This window comes from Vigna unguiculata, chromosome 6 (assembly GCF_037176805.1).
Source record: "Vigna unguiculata cultivar grain cowpea cultivar isolate G323 ecotype 2 chromosome 6, ASM3717680v1, whole genome shotgun sequence".
Taxonomy (NCBI): domain Eukaryota; kingdom Viridiplantae; phylum Streptophyta; class Magnoliopsida; order Fabales; family Fabaceae; genus Vigna; species Vigna unguiculata.
The window spans coordinates 43,216,277-43,232,895 of record NC_140797.1 but is presented as its reverse complement, the minus strand read 5'-3'; the positions used below and the strand labels follow the sequence as shown (position 1 = coordinate 43,232,895).

General features: G+C 34.6%; 2 protein-coding genes and 1 pseudogene across 3 annotated transcripts; 2 read left to right on the top strand and 1 right to left on the bottom strand.

The window, feature by feature from the left end:
• The first annotated feature begins 3,955 nt into the window (after nt 1–3,955).
• Nucleotides 3,956–8,142, top strand: LOC114187477 (EH domain-containing protein 1-like). The gene is made up of 15 exons (XM_028075739.2): nt 3,956–4,202; nt 4,287–4,435; nt 4,527–4,584; nt 4,703–4,758; nt 4,854–4,893; nt 4,983–5,044; nt 5,640–5,753; nt 5,887–5,989; nt 6,067–6,116; nt 6,304–6,432; nt 6,508–6,759; nt 6,850–6,929; nt 7,139–7,265; nt 7,402–7,545; nt 7,623–8,142. Exons 1-15 carry the CDS (start codon nt 4,145–4,147, stop codon nt 7,806–7,808), a joined length of 1,608 nt encoding a protein of 535 aa, XP_027931540.2. The 5' UTR covers nt 3,956–4,144; the 3' UTR covers nt 7,809–8,142.
• Nucleotides 8,143–8,849: 707 nt separating this feature from the next.
• LOC114187479 (tropinone reductase-like 3) lies at nt 8,850–10,911 on the top strand (annotated as a pseudogene). The gene is made up of 6 exons (XR_014995693.1): nt 8,850–9,246; nt 9,616–9,732; nt 10,007–10,141; nt 10,301–10,428; nt 10,497–10,598; nt 10,683–10,911. The product of XR_014995693.1 is annotated as a tropinone reductase-like 3 (transcript).
• Nucleotides 10,912–10,914: 3 nt separating this feature from the next.
• LOC114187478 (Ubiquitin-specific protease family C19-related protein) lies at nt 10,915–15,360 on the bottom strand. Its single transcript, XM_028075740.2, has 4 exons — nt 14,155–15,360; nt 12,973–13,128; nt 11,733–11,944; nt 10,915–11,606 (listed from the first exon to the last, which is right to left on the bottom strand). Exons 1-4 carry the CDS (start codon nt 14,863–14,865, stop codon nt 11,414–11,416), a joined length of 1,272 nt encoding a protein of 423 aa, XP_027931541.1. The 5' UTR covers nt 14,866–15,360; the 3' UTR covers nt 10,915–11,413.
• Between the last annotated feature and the right edge of the window lie 1,259 nt (nt 15,361–16,619).

The following is a 16,619-nucleotide window of genomic DNA, read 5'->3' as shown; positions in this document are numbered from 1 at the left end:
ATTTCATTTTCTCATATTTCATTAATGGTCTCTTATCTTAAACATCGTGCACACTCCTCTCCTTTTTTTTATTCAAGCACCACCATTGAGATAATGATCGTTAGCTTCTCATCCTCATCACTACTATATAAGGCCATGTCGTCTTACTCTCGTCGTCTCACCTTACCACCTTCACTGCAATTCTAAAATCTCACATCCCACTCAACTAGTATATCTTTTTTTGAACCTTAATGCTAACTAACATTTTATCCTTCTCTTATATGTCTTTTGTATTCTTCTCATTTTTTTATACTTAATGCTTCATTACTCCCATTGAACATTTTTTTCATTGCAATACAATATTTTTCTTAAATATTTAGGCTTTTACCAATTTCAGAACTCTATGTTCTCCAATCTGACAAAATAGTTATTTGTGTGAAAGGTGAATACAAACTAATTCAAAGTTGTCCTTTGAATTTTTTTATTGAAAATATACAGTTTGTTTTTGTTATTATTTATACACTTGCTATATTTAATTTGGGGAAAAACATTTGTTTAAGAGGGACCTTACGATTGTGGTGTTGGAGCTGAAAAAACTTTTGGTTACGACATTTTTTACGCACATTACAAAGCAACTATCCTTTTGCTCTATATTAATTAATTATGAAAGTGTAAAATTTTCCTTTAAATTTTCTCCTCTTTTTTGGAGGTGTTTTAAAATTCAAGACAACTAAAGAGTATTTAAGTTCAGTTTAGTTTGGTTCGGTTCAGTTTAGTTCGGTTCGGTTCGGTCTAGCCCGGTTCGGTTTAGTGCGATCCGATTTAGTGTGGTTCGATTCGATCCAGTCCGATTCGGTTTGGTTCAGTGCAGTCCAATTTGGTTTGGTCTGGTCCAGTTCGTTTCGGTTCAGTGTGGTTCGGTTCGGTTCGGTTCGGTTTGATCTGGTCTGGTTCGTTTTGGTTCGGTTTGGTTTGATTCGGTCTGGTTCGGTTCGATTCGGTTCGGTCTGGTTTGGTTCGTTTTGGTTCAGTGCGCTTCGATTCAGTTTAGGGCGGTTCAAATCGGTTCAATGCAGTTCAGTTCAGTTTGATCTGGTTCAGTTCGGTTCGGTCTGGTTCGGTTCAATTCAGTTCAAGTCGATTCGGTTCGGTTCAGTTCAAGAAAGAATATATAATCAATTTTTAAAATAGTTATTAAACATAAAATTAGAAAAATAAAATATGTACATAAGAGAGGTTTTTAAACAACTGTTGAAGACAAAAGAGGATTTTAGACTAACGGTTAAAAAGTAAACTATTTATAAAATAATAATTAAGGGTAAAACTGGAAGAACGAAATATAAACACAAAAGAGGGTATCCTCTTTATATATTGTTTTAAATGAACAAAATCAATCTAACTAAACTTAATTATAATTATATGTATTATATTAAAGTAACAAAATTAAAGTAAAAAAAAAAAACTATTTTTAATAAAAATTAAATATTAAAGTAAAAAAATAATAATTAAAATTAAATAGTATTGTTTTACCATTTATTTTTAAAAAACTAAACTTCTACCGGTTAAGTGCTCACTAATTGAATTATGTATTTTATTTTCTCATTTGTCTTTAACAGTCTCTTATCCTAAACACCGCACACACTCTTTTTTCAATTCAATCACCCCATTGAGACAATGATCGTGAGCTTCTCATCCTCATCACTACTATATAAGGCCATGTCGCCTTACTCTCGTCGTCACACCTTATCACCTTCAGTGTTATCCTAACATCTCACTCAACTGGTATGTCTTTTTTTGAACCTTAACCCTAACTAACATTTTATCCTTCACTTATATGTTTTTTGCATTCTTCTCATTTTTTTATACATAATGCTTCACTACTCCCATTTTACATTTTTTTATCGTCTTATAATATTTTTCTTAATTATTTAGGCTTTTACCAATTTTGAAACTTTATGTTCTCCACTTTGACAAAATAGTTATTTGTGTGAAAGGTGAATACAAACCAATTCAAGCTTGTCTTTTGGATTTTTTTTTATTGAAAATATACAGTATGTTTATGTTATTGTTTATATACTTGCTATATTTAATTTGGAAAAAAAATTATGTTTAAATTGTTTAAGAGAGACCTTACGATTGTGTGGTGTTGGTGCTAAAAGAACTTTTGGGTATGACATTTTTTGCGCACATTACAAAGCGACTTTCCTTTTGCTCTATATTAATTAATTATGAAAGTGTAAAATTTTCCTTTAAATTTTCTCCTCTCTTTTTAATGGTGTTTTATTTTTAAGAAAAATTAAATATTAAAGGAAAAAAAATTAATAAAAATTAAACAGTATTGTTTTACTGTTTATTTTTAAAAAAATTGAACTTCTACTGGTTAACTACTCACTAATTGAATTATGTATTTTATTTTCTCATTTTTCATCAATGGTTTCTTATCCTAAACACCACGCACACTCTTTTTTTAATTCAATCACCACCATTGAGACAATGATCGTGAGCTTCTTATCCTCATCACTACTATATAAGGCCATGTCGCCTTGCTCTCGTCGTCTCACCCTACCACCTTCACTACAATTCTAACATCTCACATCTCACTCAACTAGTATGTCTTTTTTTGAACCTTAATTCTAACTAACATTTTATCCTTCTCTTATATGTCTTTTGCATTTTGCATTCTTCTCATTTTTTTATACTTAATGTTTCACTACTCCCATATTACATTTTTTTCATCATCTTATAATATTTTTCTTAAATATTTAGGTTTTTACCAATTTCGAAACTTTTTGTTATCCACTTTGACAAAATAATTATTTGTGTGAAAGGTGAATACAAACCAATTCAAACTTGTCTTTTGGATTTTTTTTTATTGAAAATATATAGTTTGTTTATGTTATTGTTTATACACTTGCTATATTTAATTTGAGGATAAACATTATGTTTCAATTGTTTAAGAGGGACCCTACGATTGTGGTGTTGGTGCTGAAAAAACTTTTGGTTATGACATTTTTTACTCACATTACAAAGCAACTCTCCTTTTGCTCTATATTAATTAATTATGAAAGTGTAAAATTTTCCTTTAAATTTTCTCCTCTTTTTTGCTGGTGTTTTAAAATTCAGCACAACTAAAGAGTATTTCAGTTCAGTTTAGTTTGGTTTAGTTTGGTTTGGTTCGGTCTAGCCCAGTTCAGTTTAGTGTGGTTCGATTTGGTTCGGTCCGATTTGGTTCAGTGCGGTTCAGTTCGCTTTGGTTCGGTCTGGTCCAGTTCATTTCGGTTCGGTTCAGTTCGGTTTGATCTGGTCCGGTTCCTTTTGGTTCAGTTCGGTTCAGTTTGGTTTGGTCCGATTCTTTTCGGTTCAGTTTAGTGCGGTTCAGTGCGGTTCGATCCGGTTCAATTTGGTTTAGTTTGGTTCGGTCTGATCCGGTTCGATTCAGTTCAATTCGATTCGGTTCGGTCTGGTCTGGTTCGGTTCAGTTCAATAAGATTCGGTTCGGTTAAATTCGATTCATGTTAGTAGGTGTTAAGTTAATATATAAAATAAATTTATATTTAAATGAATAGAAAAATTAATTGTTGGTGAATAAAAAAAACAGTTTTATAAAAAATATATTGTAAATGATAGAATTGGTATTATGAAATGTGCATACAAAAAAGAGAATCTTCTTTATATTTTTGTTTATATATTGTTATAGATAAAAAATACTATTAAATTTATAAAATGTTATTATAAAATCAATATTTTTTATAATTCTGAAAATATTTATTTATAATTTTGAAGTAAAAATTAATTCATGATACTAGATGGTGACGAGAAACGAATCTGCGCGTTACAAGTGGACGGAAACTGCCAGGTCACAATGGCGCCCAAATTCAAAAGTTTGAAACGGCAAACTCAACAAAGGGTATCCAATGCAGACATGTCCACACAATCATCTGGTGGATAAATAATCGCACGGTCTCACATTAAACTATATCCATCTTACGGGTCCCGCTCCTAATCAAAATTAAATCACACCGAAAGTGATCACAGCATCGAAATTCATCCTTAAATTCAAAATCAGGCTCCCGAGCCGATATTTGAAACTGATAAGAGCCCTTTCTGGCTTTTGAATTCCAACTCTGAATTGAATCTAGAGGATTTTCTCGATCGATTTACAAAGATGAAGACCGGGTCGGTTTCCAAAGAGTATCAGGAGTGGTTCAATTTGGCTGATTCAGGTTAGTTCACCACTTTTCCTCACTCCACAGTTTCAGATTGAAACGATTCAATTTGATTTGGTGTTCGGCTTTGGAATGTGGCAGACGGAGATGGACGAATCTCTGGAAGCGAGGCCACTAAGTTCTTTGCTCTCTCCAACTTGTCACGCTCGCAACTCAAACAGCTTTGGGCTCTCGCCGATGTCAAACGACAGGGGTTTTTGGGTTTCCCGGAGTTCGTTACTGCAATGCAGGTAGCATACATTTTAACTGTCGTTTCATTTCATTTATTGTCGTTCTGGTTTCTGGCTCTTGAATTCAATTTTCTTCCTTGTAATAAAACAGTTGGTTTCGCTGGCGCAAGCAGGGCAAGAACTTAACTCAGATATTCTCAAAACTCAAGGTGAGTGTGTACTTTCATAATCATCAGAAATTAAGATGGGCTAAGAACATGGATTATATATATGCGAGCAGGATACATCATGCATGTAAGTTCATCCTTCTGTTTTTTTTTATTGCAGTTGATAAGGAAAATATTAAACCTCCTATATTGGAAGGACTCGATGCTTTGGTAGCAGTAAGTTGCGCTTTTTGTGTAATCTTATGCTTGATTTATTTGTAGATCGTGTTAATTAACTCTATTGATTCCTTTCCTTATTGATTTTTTCCCAGCAAAAGAGTTTAACAATTACTACCCCACCCGAAGTAAATGGTTGGATATGTAACTCTTTTTAGTTAATTATTATATGGTTCTATTCTTTGATTGATATTTAATTGGATTGTTTTACCTGTATTATGTAGGGATTGCTCAGCCACAAGGGTTTCCAACTAATCGTTGGTTTGGTTCAAAATCTTCAAAGAAAGTGAGTTATGTTATTTATTTTCAGATCTTGAGGTTTGTGCAGGGTTTCATGACGTTTGGATTTCTATTTTACATGCTTCTTTGCAATGAATTTCATTCAATTAGTTGTTGGCACTGGGTATTCATTATTTTGGAGATGAATTAACCATTTCCTTTTATCAGATTCTTCAGTGATTGAGAGTCAAGACTTGAGAGATATTTCTAAAACTTATCGGCCAATAGTACTTAACTCGAATGGGTTTAAATATATCGGTTCACGTATGGACTGCGAGTTACACTATAATCTTCGTTCAGTCTTATGGTGCAAATGTTCCGCGTTTTTTTTTAGCGAATCAGAAGTTTTCCTCACATGTAGATTGTTTAGGGGAGTAGATGCATCATTTATTTACTATTTGTATAGTTCATGTTCTACGCCATTTTGTATTCATCATTCTGATGAGTCAATATATACAAGCAAGCAGTGGAGTGATTAAATGATAATTTAGAATGTGTCTTTGTGATTATTTCTTCTCAAGTTACTGCATGTACTCTTTCTTTATGTTATTTGTTACTAAATATTCTAAATATTTCCTAACTATAGTAGTTTGTTTTGTTAGTTACCTCTCAACTCCGTTACATCAATCATTGATGGCTTGAAGAGATTATATATCGAGAGGTTAAAGCCGTTGGAAGTTACTTACCGGTATAATGATTTTGTGTCTCCATTGTTGGTAAGGACGAACTACTCAGTAGCATTTGTCAACTGTGTTTGTGGGCGCATTGTACTTTCTCCACTTAGGATGCCTTATACCACATAAATATGTCTATATTGACTTAAGGAATATCTTGATTTTTCCCTTTCAGACCAACACTGATTTTGATGCTAAACCCATGGTCATGCTTCTGGGTCAATATTCAACAGGAAAAACTACATTTATAAAACATTTGTTAAGATGTGATTATCCAGGTAGGTTAAGTTCCGGTCAATGTAGGGTTGGTTTATAAAATTGATGATTTATTGATTCTCGATCCTAACTCTTACAGGAGCACATGTTGGACCAGAGCCTACCACTGATAGATTTGTTGTTGTCATGGTACGAGCGAGAAGTTTCCTTTATGTTCTTCTATTTTATTGCCTCTGGAAGTAGATAAAGTCCAAATAGAAAAATATATGTGAAAAGAAATAGAAATCACGATGTCACTGTTCCCAAATTTTGTTTCCATAAATTCAGTCGTGTTCTGATCATGTTCCTGTTGCTTTCTTCGAAACTTTATTTATAGTCTGGACCTGATGAGAGGAGTATTCCTGGAAATACCATCGCTGTTGATGCTGACATGCCTTTCAGCGGCTTGACAACATTTGGAGGTTCTTTTTTATCAAAGTTCCAATGTTCTCAAATGCCACATCCTGTGAGTCTTATTTATATTTCAAAGTCCAATGACTTTGTCATTTCTTGTGCTTACATAAGCAATTTTTTCTTTCAGCTGTTGGATGAAATAACACTTGTGGACACTCCTGGAGTCTTATCTGGAGAGAAACAGAGGACTCAACGAAGCTATGATTTCACTGGTGTCGTGTCTTGGTTTGCTGCAAAATGCGACCTCATTCTTCTCCTGTTTGATCCTCATAAACTAGACATCAGTGATGAGTTTAAACGTGTAATCACATCTTTACGTGGTAATGATGACAAGATACGAGTGGTTTTGAATAAGGCTGATCAAGTTGATACTCAACAAGTAAGACAATAATATGAACGATGTTACCTGGTTTACTATATTTATTATGTAACTTTTTGTGTACTAACGTGCCTAATCGCAATATTGTAGCTTATGAGAGTGTATGGAGCGTTGATGTGGTCATTGGGGAAAGTTCTAAATACACCCGAAGTTTCACGTGTATACATTGGGTAGATTTTCTTATTTTTCGACAATATCTAACGTTCCACTGTTTTTCATGTGAAAGTATTTAACCGTTCTTTCAAATTTACTGTCTTGCAGTGATTTTGGAATTCAAAAAACAATGATGGCATTCTGAACATTTCTAATTTTTTTTTTTGTCGAAATAAGAACTGTAATGCGTATTGCTAAATGTGTACTCCCTTGCTTGACTGTACAGCTCATTTAACGATAAGCCTATAGATGAAGACTTCGTAAGTCCATTAGGACGGGATCTGTTTGAGAAGGAACAAAGTGATCTGCTTGCAGATTTGCTAGATATTCCAAAGAAGTCATGCGATCGCCGGGTACGTTCCTTAATTTCATATTTATTTGTCTGACAAAGTGACGAAGGTTGAGTTTAATTATATGTATGCCTTTACCTCATGTCAACTCCAATATTTATTTCGTGTTTCAAAACTTGTTCTGTTAAAAATGGTGCAGATCAACGAATTTGTGAAACGTGCTAGATCTGCTAAAATTCATGCGCATATAATTAGCCACCTTAAGAAAGAGATGCCTGCAATAATGGGCAAAGCGAAGGCTCAACAGAGACTTATTGACAATCTTGAGGAAGAATTTGCAAAGGTCCTTCATCCATCACTTCCTCGTACTTTGGGTGTTTAATTTTCAACTACTTACAGTTCAATGTTTTTGAAAAACAGGTCCAAAGAGAGTTTCATCTACCTGCTGGTGATTTCCCCAGTGTTGAACACTTCAGAGAAGTTTTGATTGGTTATAGCATCGACAAATTTGAGAAACTAAAGCCCAAAATGATTCAAGCCGTGGATGACATGCTTGGATATGAAATACCAGAGCTTTTAAAGAAATTCAGAAATCCTTATGATTAAAATAGAAAATGTTATGCTGTCATGTACGTTTGCAATTGTGTGACATTTTTAATGGTCGTTATTAGTGGATAGTGGATGGTTTCATTCACTTTGCAATTGGATGCATTTCTCCTAAACGTTTTGTTCACTTACAATGAGGGGTACAGCAAATGAAGCATTTCTTCTAATCCTCTTGTGGGTTAGTGGCGATTGTGGGACAACCATGTTGGTAAATTGTGAATGTGTTTGTCCCCAGTGCTGACTGGGACTACTGGAGTTGAGTTGGATTGTCCAGGTCCAAGTAACAATAGTAAGAACAAAAGCTACCAATGGAAGTCATTTTCTTTATGATTTATATGATGTTTGCACATACATTTTGCTTTTTTATTGAACATGCTTTATAATATAATGTATATATAAAAAAGCTATTTTCGAAGGTACCATTTGTCAAAACATGCACTTTGAAAGGTCACGGAAAAATATAAAGAAATAGATAGACTCGTTTGCTGAAAATAGGCTTTCCAAGTATAGTTCTCTGAAGACAGGAATTTTATTCTATAGTGAGAAAAATAAATGTATATGGTAAGAATTTTAGTCTTGCGGGTAGAGTTTGGACATTTTTATTTTTAATCTTTTTAGTGCGAAATATATTGAATTTTATTTTCTTGTAGTATTTTGCATGATGAGAAAAAAGATATAGTATAATAAATGCCTTTTATTTTGAATAAAAATGGAAGTAAATTCATGATATCATCATCTAAGTGCAGTACTTTCAACCTACTAAAGTAAAAATGCAGTACTTTCTAAAATAATAATTCTAAAAAACCCTATAAAATATATTAGTAAGAACTGCAACTAAAGTTTTTATGTCGGATCAATATATATATATATATATATATATATATATATATATATATATATATATATATATATATATATTAAAAAGAATAAAACAATAAAGCTATAAAAATTATTTTAGTGGAATAAAAAGTCAAGACAGTTTTTTTTAGGAAAAAAAAAAAGTAGGAGTATATTTTAAGGATATTTAAGCCAACTCATTCATATTTTCAAACTTGAATCAAACACATCCCATTTTGCTTTATTAGATGCAAATGCACCTTCGTAGTCTATCAAATGGAACAGTAATGGTTACAGTGCAATATGCCCGGTAATTGACGACTGATGAAGAACCAAAAATGGTGGAGGAACTGTGGATTGAATGGACATAACCTATTTCTCAGTGTCATACCACTGTAAAGGCAATTTTCTTCACACAATTCATAAACCAACCATTCCCTAAGTTGTTTCTGTTTCTGTTTTAATGGAGAAGATCAAACTTGGCATGAGATTTCAAGGTAAGGTGGCCATTGTGACGGCTTCCACTCTGGGAATCGGCTTTAGCATAGCACAAAGGCTTGGTTTGGAGGGTGCATCTGTTGTCATCTCTTCTCGGAAACAGGTTAATTTATTGGTGTTTTCAACGTTCCTCTTTTCACTCTTTTTCTTCCCTTTTGTAGCTAAATAAGATTACAACAGCACCTTTTCTTCCAATACTTAACATGGTTATGTGTCCCATACCGGAATTCGAAATCATTGAACAAATTTAAGTCTTCGCGCCATTTAATCTACCTGTTCAATTCAAGGTAGTTTCTGTATGGTAGTTTATTAATGACATGTTGGCACTTCGTCACCCCTATAAAAGTCCTCTGTTTTAGTGGTCGGATATGAATAATTCACTTTTTTTCCCTTAACTGATTCATTCTGTCGTTGGAAAATGAGAGGAAATCGGTGATGATAGGATTGGAAGAATTCTGTTTCGTTACTGCAGCAAAATGTTGATAAGGTTGCTGGCAAACTGAGAGCTCAAGGAATCCAAGTATTGCCTATTGTTTGTCACGTTGCAAATGCACAACAAAGGAAGAATTTGATCGACAAAACTTTACAGGTGAGACTTTAAACTTTCTTTTGATACACGATGGAATTTTTATTCGCTTAGAAAATATCTTGTCCAAGCTCAAAGAAGTCTCATGTGGATTTCATCTCCTCCAAGCGTGATAAGTTTAGTCCATGTTTTTGTTCCTTTATCGATCGGCTAAGGAAACACTTGTGAGATCAATCAAAATTTGTAAAATACTATCAAGAGAAACACAAATCATTCTCATGATTAGGTAATGCAAAAATCTAACATAAAGTGACCAATTTCCCTGGTTTCGTTACAGAAGTATGGAAAGATAGATGTTGTTGTGTCGAATGCTGCCGTACATCCTTCGGTAGATCCCATTTTGCAAACACAAGAATCGATCCTTGACAAGCTGTGGGAGATAAATGTCAAATCCACTATTCTTCTTCTCAAGGTAACTAATTGTCTAATATAGTAACACGGCAAAGCCAAAAGACTATATGAACAAATGCAATATATTATGTGTTTAAGCGTATTCTCTTAATGTAACTCCATGGAATGTGATGAAATTGAAATTTTGTATGGTGCATTATCCATTTCATGGTGTATACAGGATGCAGCTCCTCACTTGAAGAAGGGTTCTTCTGTTGTACTCATTTCCTCACTTGCTGCTTATAACCCACACCACTTACTATGGCTATGTATGGAGTGACCAAAACAGCAGTTCTTGGACTTACCAAAGTAAGTACTTAGCTTGCATTTGTTCCTTTTTCTTTCTATATGGTTTCTTTACTTAAGTCCTTGTGTAGGCTCTGGCTAGTGAAATGGCACCAAACACTCGGGTGAATTGTGTTGTTCCTGGAATTGTGCCAACTCATTTCGTTGCACTTTATACCTCTAACGATACTATAGCGAGTATCTATTCTCCCAAATAGAGTTTTAGTTTTAACTATCAATTAGTAACTTGAGTGGATTTTCTTGGAGTTGTATTGTAGAGAGAGGAACTTGAAAGGACGGCATTGATCGGAAGGCTTGGAACAGCTGAAGAAATGGCTGCTGCTACAGCGTTTTTGGCGTCTGATGATGCTTCTTACATAACAGGAGAAAATCTCGTGGTTTCTGGGGGAATGCCTTCCAGGTTGTAGTTCCACTTTATTGAAAATTGTTAAAAATGTCAAGTATGAACTTCTAAACATCAATTTAAGTGAGTAATCATACAAGAAAGTGTAATGTAAATGCGTATTTTAACTTGATTTTAACCAACATTTACACAGTAACATGGATGGTTTTCGATTTTTACAACTACTAACACAGGCAGGGTACATCATATCGACTTAGTAATACAAGTTAACCAAACTTGACAAATAAAATTTAGCTACATTCCGGCTAGAATTAGCTCAAACATAAGAACACAACTACTCTGAACCCCTTCGGGCCCCTCTACCTATGTACATAAATAAGCAGAAAAAGTACAACCCAACTTCGTGGATACATTGATCGATGACCTTCTCAAAGTGCTTGTAGTTGGACTCGTGAATCCCTGCGTCATATTAATCAAATCTTCTGATTATCATGACAACTTTAGTGGTGCTCTTAGAATAATCTTGCAACCCATTTTACACAAAACCAGCAAGTGGAAAGTACTTTGATTCCTTAGTGTAGGATTTCCCCATCAGTTTTGTCATTTCAGAAGTGTGTCACACTGATTTGCAAGCAAAAGAAAAAACTAAACAGGAATGACATCAGCATTTTGATTATCTTCGCATGTCAAGATCAGCCCTTCAACATAGGTTGGCAAAAGGCAGCGGATCCACTGGCATCCTGTTGAGACAGGTTCGGCTGAAGGCACAATCATGAGCACATTATCGTGTCGTTGAACAACTCCCATCACACTTACGGTGCTACCTTCTTTTATGTACCTATGCATTTCCAAATTTACTTTATAAGTACTAAGTCACAATTAGGAAGGAAATTGTTAAAAACGAGAGGAAAAAAAAAAAACACTTCTGAAGGATTAGTAAACTGCAGAATAAAGCAGTCCATACCCTTCCTTGAGGCGCATGATCCTGTCATCGCTAGAGAGTTTGCGGTCCGCAAGCCAGCCTAAGAAATTAGGAGACAACTCTTTGTTATCCTTTGTTACATCAACCACAGTATTTGGTTCCACAAAAGGAGCAACCTTGGCACCATAGCCTGCTTTTACCAATGCTCTTAATCCAGACTGAAAGTCTGATACATAGAAATCCGCTACATATTTCTGTTCATAGAAGATAATGAAATCTTTGGCGTTATGTAGAGTATGAGAGACATGATTATTACAAATATAAGGTCATATCTATACTGATAAAACCAAACATATAAACCACAATCCTTACACAGCAGTTTCTCACATTAGAAAGGTTGCTGATGCTGAAGACCAGATTACAAGATTCAATATATTTACTCATTTTGGTGATACAAAACACATGTAGAGCACGGTAATCATTTCAATCAAAGTGGTAATGTGGACATAATAATTCAGTTGGTGAGTGAACCAAACATGAAAATGTATATGCATTCATCAAATGGAAAGCTATGAGATAATTGTGCAAATAGTTTTCTTATGCAGACTAAAAACAATAGTGTGCTAGGGCTTTTGACTTTTTGGTGGGCTTTACAAATTTCAAATCGGTGGATTGGTGTGGTTGGCCACCACAAGCATAGGAGTAAAACTCAATCCATCAAAAGCATATGATGGGAAGGCTCCTTAGACTGTTTTCAAGTTTCAAGTGAGCATCTACTCCTGTGTTTTTGCTAACTACTATTTCAATGGAATCATCATTTTCATCTTCATTTTCTGTTTAAATCTCGACACAGGGGAAGTATACACGTAAGTTACATATACCAAGAAAGTGGAGACAGTTAAAGTGACAGAAAATATAGTAGTATTTCATTATAATAATATCAAATAAACCTTCAAGCACATTTATTATTGAGCAAATTACATTGACATGAAGCTATATTGTTAAATCAACATATTATATATAACTGGGAACATGGCGATAACCTAAAGAGCATAAAACACGAATCTGAGCTCTAAGGTTTCCTTAATTTTAAGTTGCTTTAAGATTCCTTTCTTACCTATACATCAACTTGTTACTCCTCAAGCATCTATTCATTTTGTGTTTTAGGTACCAATCAAGTAAATGCAGGTCTGTGTGCATGTGGTTCTCTCTTTTATTACCATGTGCTTGGCCCTGAATCAATAGTATACACAAAGCATCAATAAGAATTAAACCAACTAACCTCAGAGTATCTAGAACCCCAAGTAAAGCAACTATGTTTAGGATTTGCTGATTTTCCACCCAATCCTTTATACTCATATAATTCGGTGGAGACATATACACATCTCGGTATTCTTTGGTAGGATGACTCCAAAGGAATGCTGCCACAGGTTACAACCTACAGGAAGAGACAGGATACATATAAAAAATACATTGTAGAACATCAAGGTCTGTATAGGACATTATCATCCATCCATAGAACAACCCCTATGTGAGTGCATTGTGATAGGAGCTAGTGTTGAAGCAGTTCAGGGATTACGATTAAAAACTAGATATTAACTAATAACATAGCAACTGACAAGCCTGATATTCATGATATATTCATAATATCTTGCAGAAGAATTTTTCACAGCAGAGTAAGAGAGTTGGAAGAAGTGAAGATGAAGCAAAAAAGTAATACTTAAATGCCACACGCTTAAACTTCAACATCAACATCCCTAAATACCATCCACAAACAGAAGAATCCAAGAAATTCATATTAAGTTACTTCTGCCAAGAATTTTGACTGCATTTACATGCCAACCATTCTAGTAAAAAGCCAAATAAGCCATCCTTCTTTATTACTCTAGTACCACTAAAATGCACGTCAAACATCACATCCCTGACCACCGTAGGCTGCTGAATTCATGAAGAGACATTTACTCTTATTCAAGTTTCTCAACTAAGTAAACAATTCCACAACACGCAAGTTAACTCTTCTGTTTTGAGCCACGTTATAGACCTACCAGTTTGTACCGCAAAATGAACAAAGTATACCTATACATCGATATCAGAAAAAAATCTACTAGCTTATAAATACTTGCATTCCAGACCCTAACGCGGCTAGAAGGAAAAAAAAAAAAACTTTCAACATATAGGACAACTCCAAAAGAAGCAGTCTCAATCACCACGACCACATTCACTTGTTTTGTAAGTATCAAACCCACACCAAAACCCCATACCTAACATCACATTATTAAAAAAAAAACAAAAAACCAAAGAAAAACTAGGGGGAGGATATATGATAAATAATGTTAAATTAAAGGTTAGCTGAACAAAACAAATAGCATGCCATCAAGAAGAATCGTCATTTTATGATCATGAAACATCACTAAAGAGTGATTATACCATTATCGTTATTATCATAGGTAAGAAAGAAAATTACCCCCGTAACCTTAACGTACTGTCCATCAATGGCGCCTCTAAGCTCAGCATCAGGGTATCTTTTCACAAACCCTAAAAGCCCTCGTCTCCCCCAAACGCAATTCCAAGCGATCAAAACCACCACGGGCACAATAACCGCTCCGAGAGCCACCAAGATCACAGCTTTCTTCACTGCCACCATGAGAAACACCCCAACCAGCAAACACATTGCCACCACCACCATGAACACCCAAACCACCGCCCTTGACACCCTGAACCCCACCTTCACCTCCTCGTTCAGACTCGTCACCGCCGACCCGTATACTGTCTTCCCTGCCGACGCTGCTGCAGACGGTTGCTCCAGCTGCCCCGACCGCCGACTCCCAACCGGGCCGGATCCCACAGGACCCGACGTTATCAGGCCCGTTGGCTGCAGCGCTATCGGCCCCGACCCAGACGACTTCCTCGACATGGGCCCCGACCCGCTAAGCCTCCCCACTGCGGGGCCCGAGTTCGGCCCGGATCTCACCGACCCGGATGACGGCCGCGACGGCTTTTGATCAACACCGGGAATTTCTAACATTTTCCCCAGCTCGCCAGACTTCTTTGGGTCACCGCCGGTGTACGGTACGGAGCGTGAGGTCATTGTCGGCGGGCGCTCTTTCAGCTGTTCGGGTCGACCCGACACGTATAGGCCACTGCTGAGCTGGTGAGAAGGGATTCGCGTCCCCATTTGAGAAAAAAACTAACAACTTTGGCTTCACAGAGCAAAAGGTATGTGTTCTTCCTCCTGTTTCTGAAAGTGGTGATAGTGTTGGTGTTTGCTCCTGCACTTTGTGTGTGTAAGTGTTGATGAAGGTGCAAGTGGAAGGAGAACTAAGTTAGAAGTGGGAGAGGTTGAATGGAATTGCAGAAATGGGGTTGAGGTTCCTGATAATGACACCTGTGTCCCTTGTCTGTCTCTTTGGCCAAATAGCTGTGCTAATAATGTTGGGGCTCTGGAGGGTATACCTCATTCTTGCTGGTTTATTTGCAGTTTGGTGTTTCTTCTGTCCCCACACTTCTTCCTTATTTTACCTTATTACCCTTTTCCTCCTTTTTTTTCACCTTTTTCCTGTTTGTTTTACCCTTTTTACAACTTTCTCTGCTTTTCTATTTTCTTTTCTTTCCCCTTTTTGTGCTGATTCCAGACTAAGCAACCAACGGAGACAAAACTAAGGCAGCCGTAGTGAGAGTGTGCTGACGATGTTCTGTTCTGTTCTTCTCCAATGCTTTACATCACACACGTGATAACTCAATTTTACATTAGATTATGTCAACATTGTTTAGTATATGTTTTCTCCAGATAATGATTCTTTTATCATTATTTATAAAATAATAACAATGTAAATTAAGTTACACCTTTTTGAGTTATGATTAATCTTTCTGTGCCCGGTGCAGGTTAATTTATATAACATTGGAAGAGTAATTAATTATATAACTAATTACATACTCGTTGCTCATTAATGGGTTTTCCTTTAATACTTTCTTTATTTTTCTTTGGTTTAAATTTAATACATTTCGTTTCCAATTTTACTTTTGAAAACAAAAGGCCGACAAATCTGAAGAGTTATTGCATTTTTTGTTTCTTGCGTTGATTTAAATGTATTTATGCATAAATTTATATAACTAATAATTGTACAACAGAGCAAAGGTATATTTAAATTAACTCGAAACTTTATGCTTTAACTATTACCATATATAATAGATAATAATCTATTATTTATATATATATATATATATATATATATATATATATATTTATTTCAAAATCAATACAATTATTTCAACAGCTTCAAATAAGTAAATAAGATAAAGTAAAATATTTTTTAAATAAATATTTTTTATAACTTTTTTATTTTATTTTAATAAGTATGAAGACGCATCTCTTATCATCATGTGTTTTCAGTAATATTAATTAAAGATATTTATGAAAAGAATTAAATGTTCTTTTTAGATATACACTTGAAATCTCAATTGTCAACTTTGTGTGACTAGCAAGAAACACATTTCTTAATCACTGTACCTATATTACTATTCCCACAAGTTGACTGTTCCAGAATTAGAATCATCAAATTTTATTGGTTATGGCCGAATATTTTCTATTTTAACCCAATCACTTGTTTTTTTATTTTATTTTTTCAGCTTTCAAATTCAGAAGTATTATTTTTTCTTTAAAAATTCAAGTTGAGACGATTTATTTTAAAGATACATATACTTTGATTATTAACATGATTAACTTGCCTTCTAATTAAATAATAAAATAACTAGATAAATATCTTATTTTTACAAATTATTATAAAACTTATATTTTATTTCTAAATTAGATTATAAAATATTTTGTCTTCATATCTTAGAAAAAATATGTAAAATAATATCTTTATTAAACTGTATACGTAATTTATCAAGAATGATATTTTATATAACTTTCGTAAAATATAAAGGTTA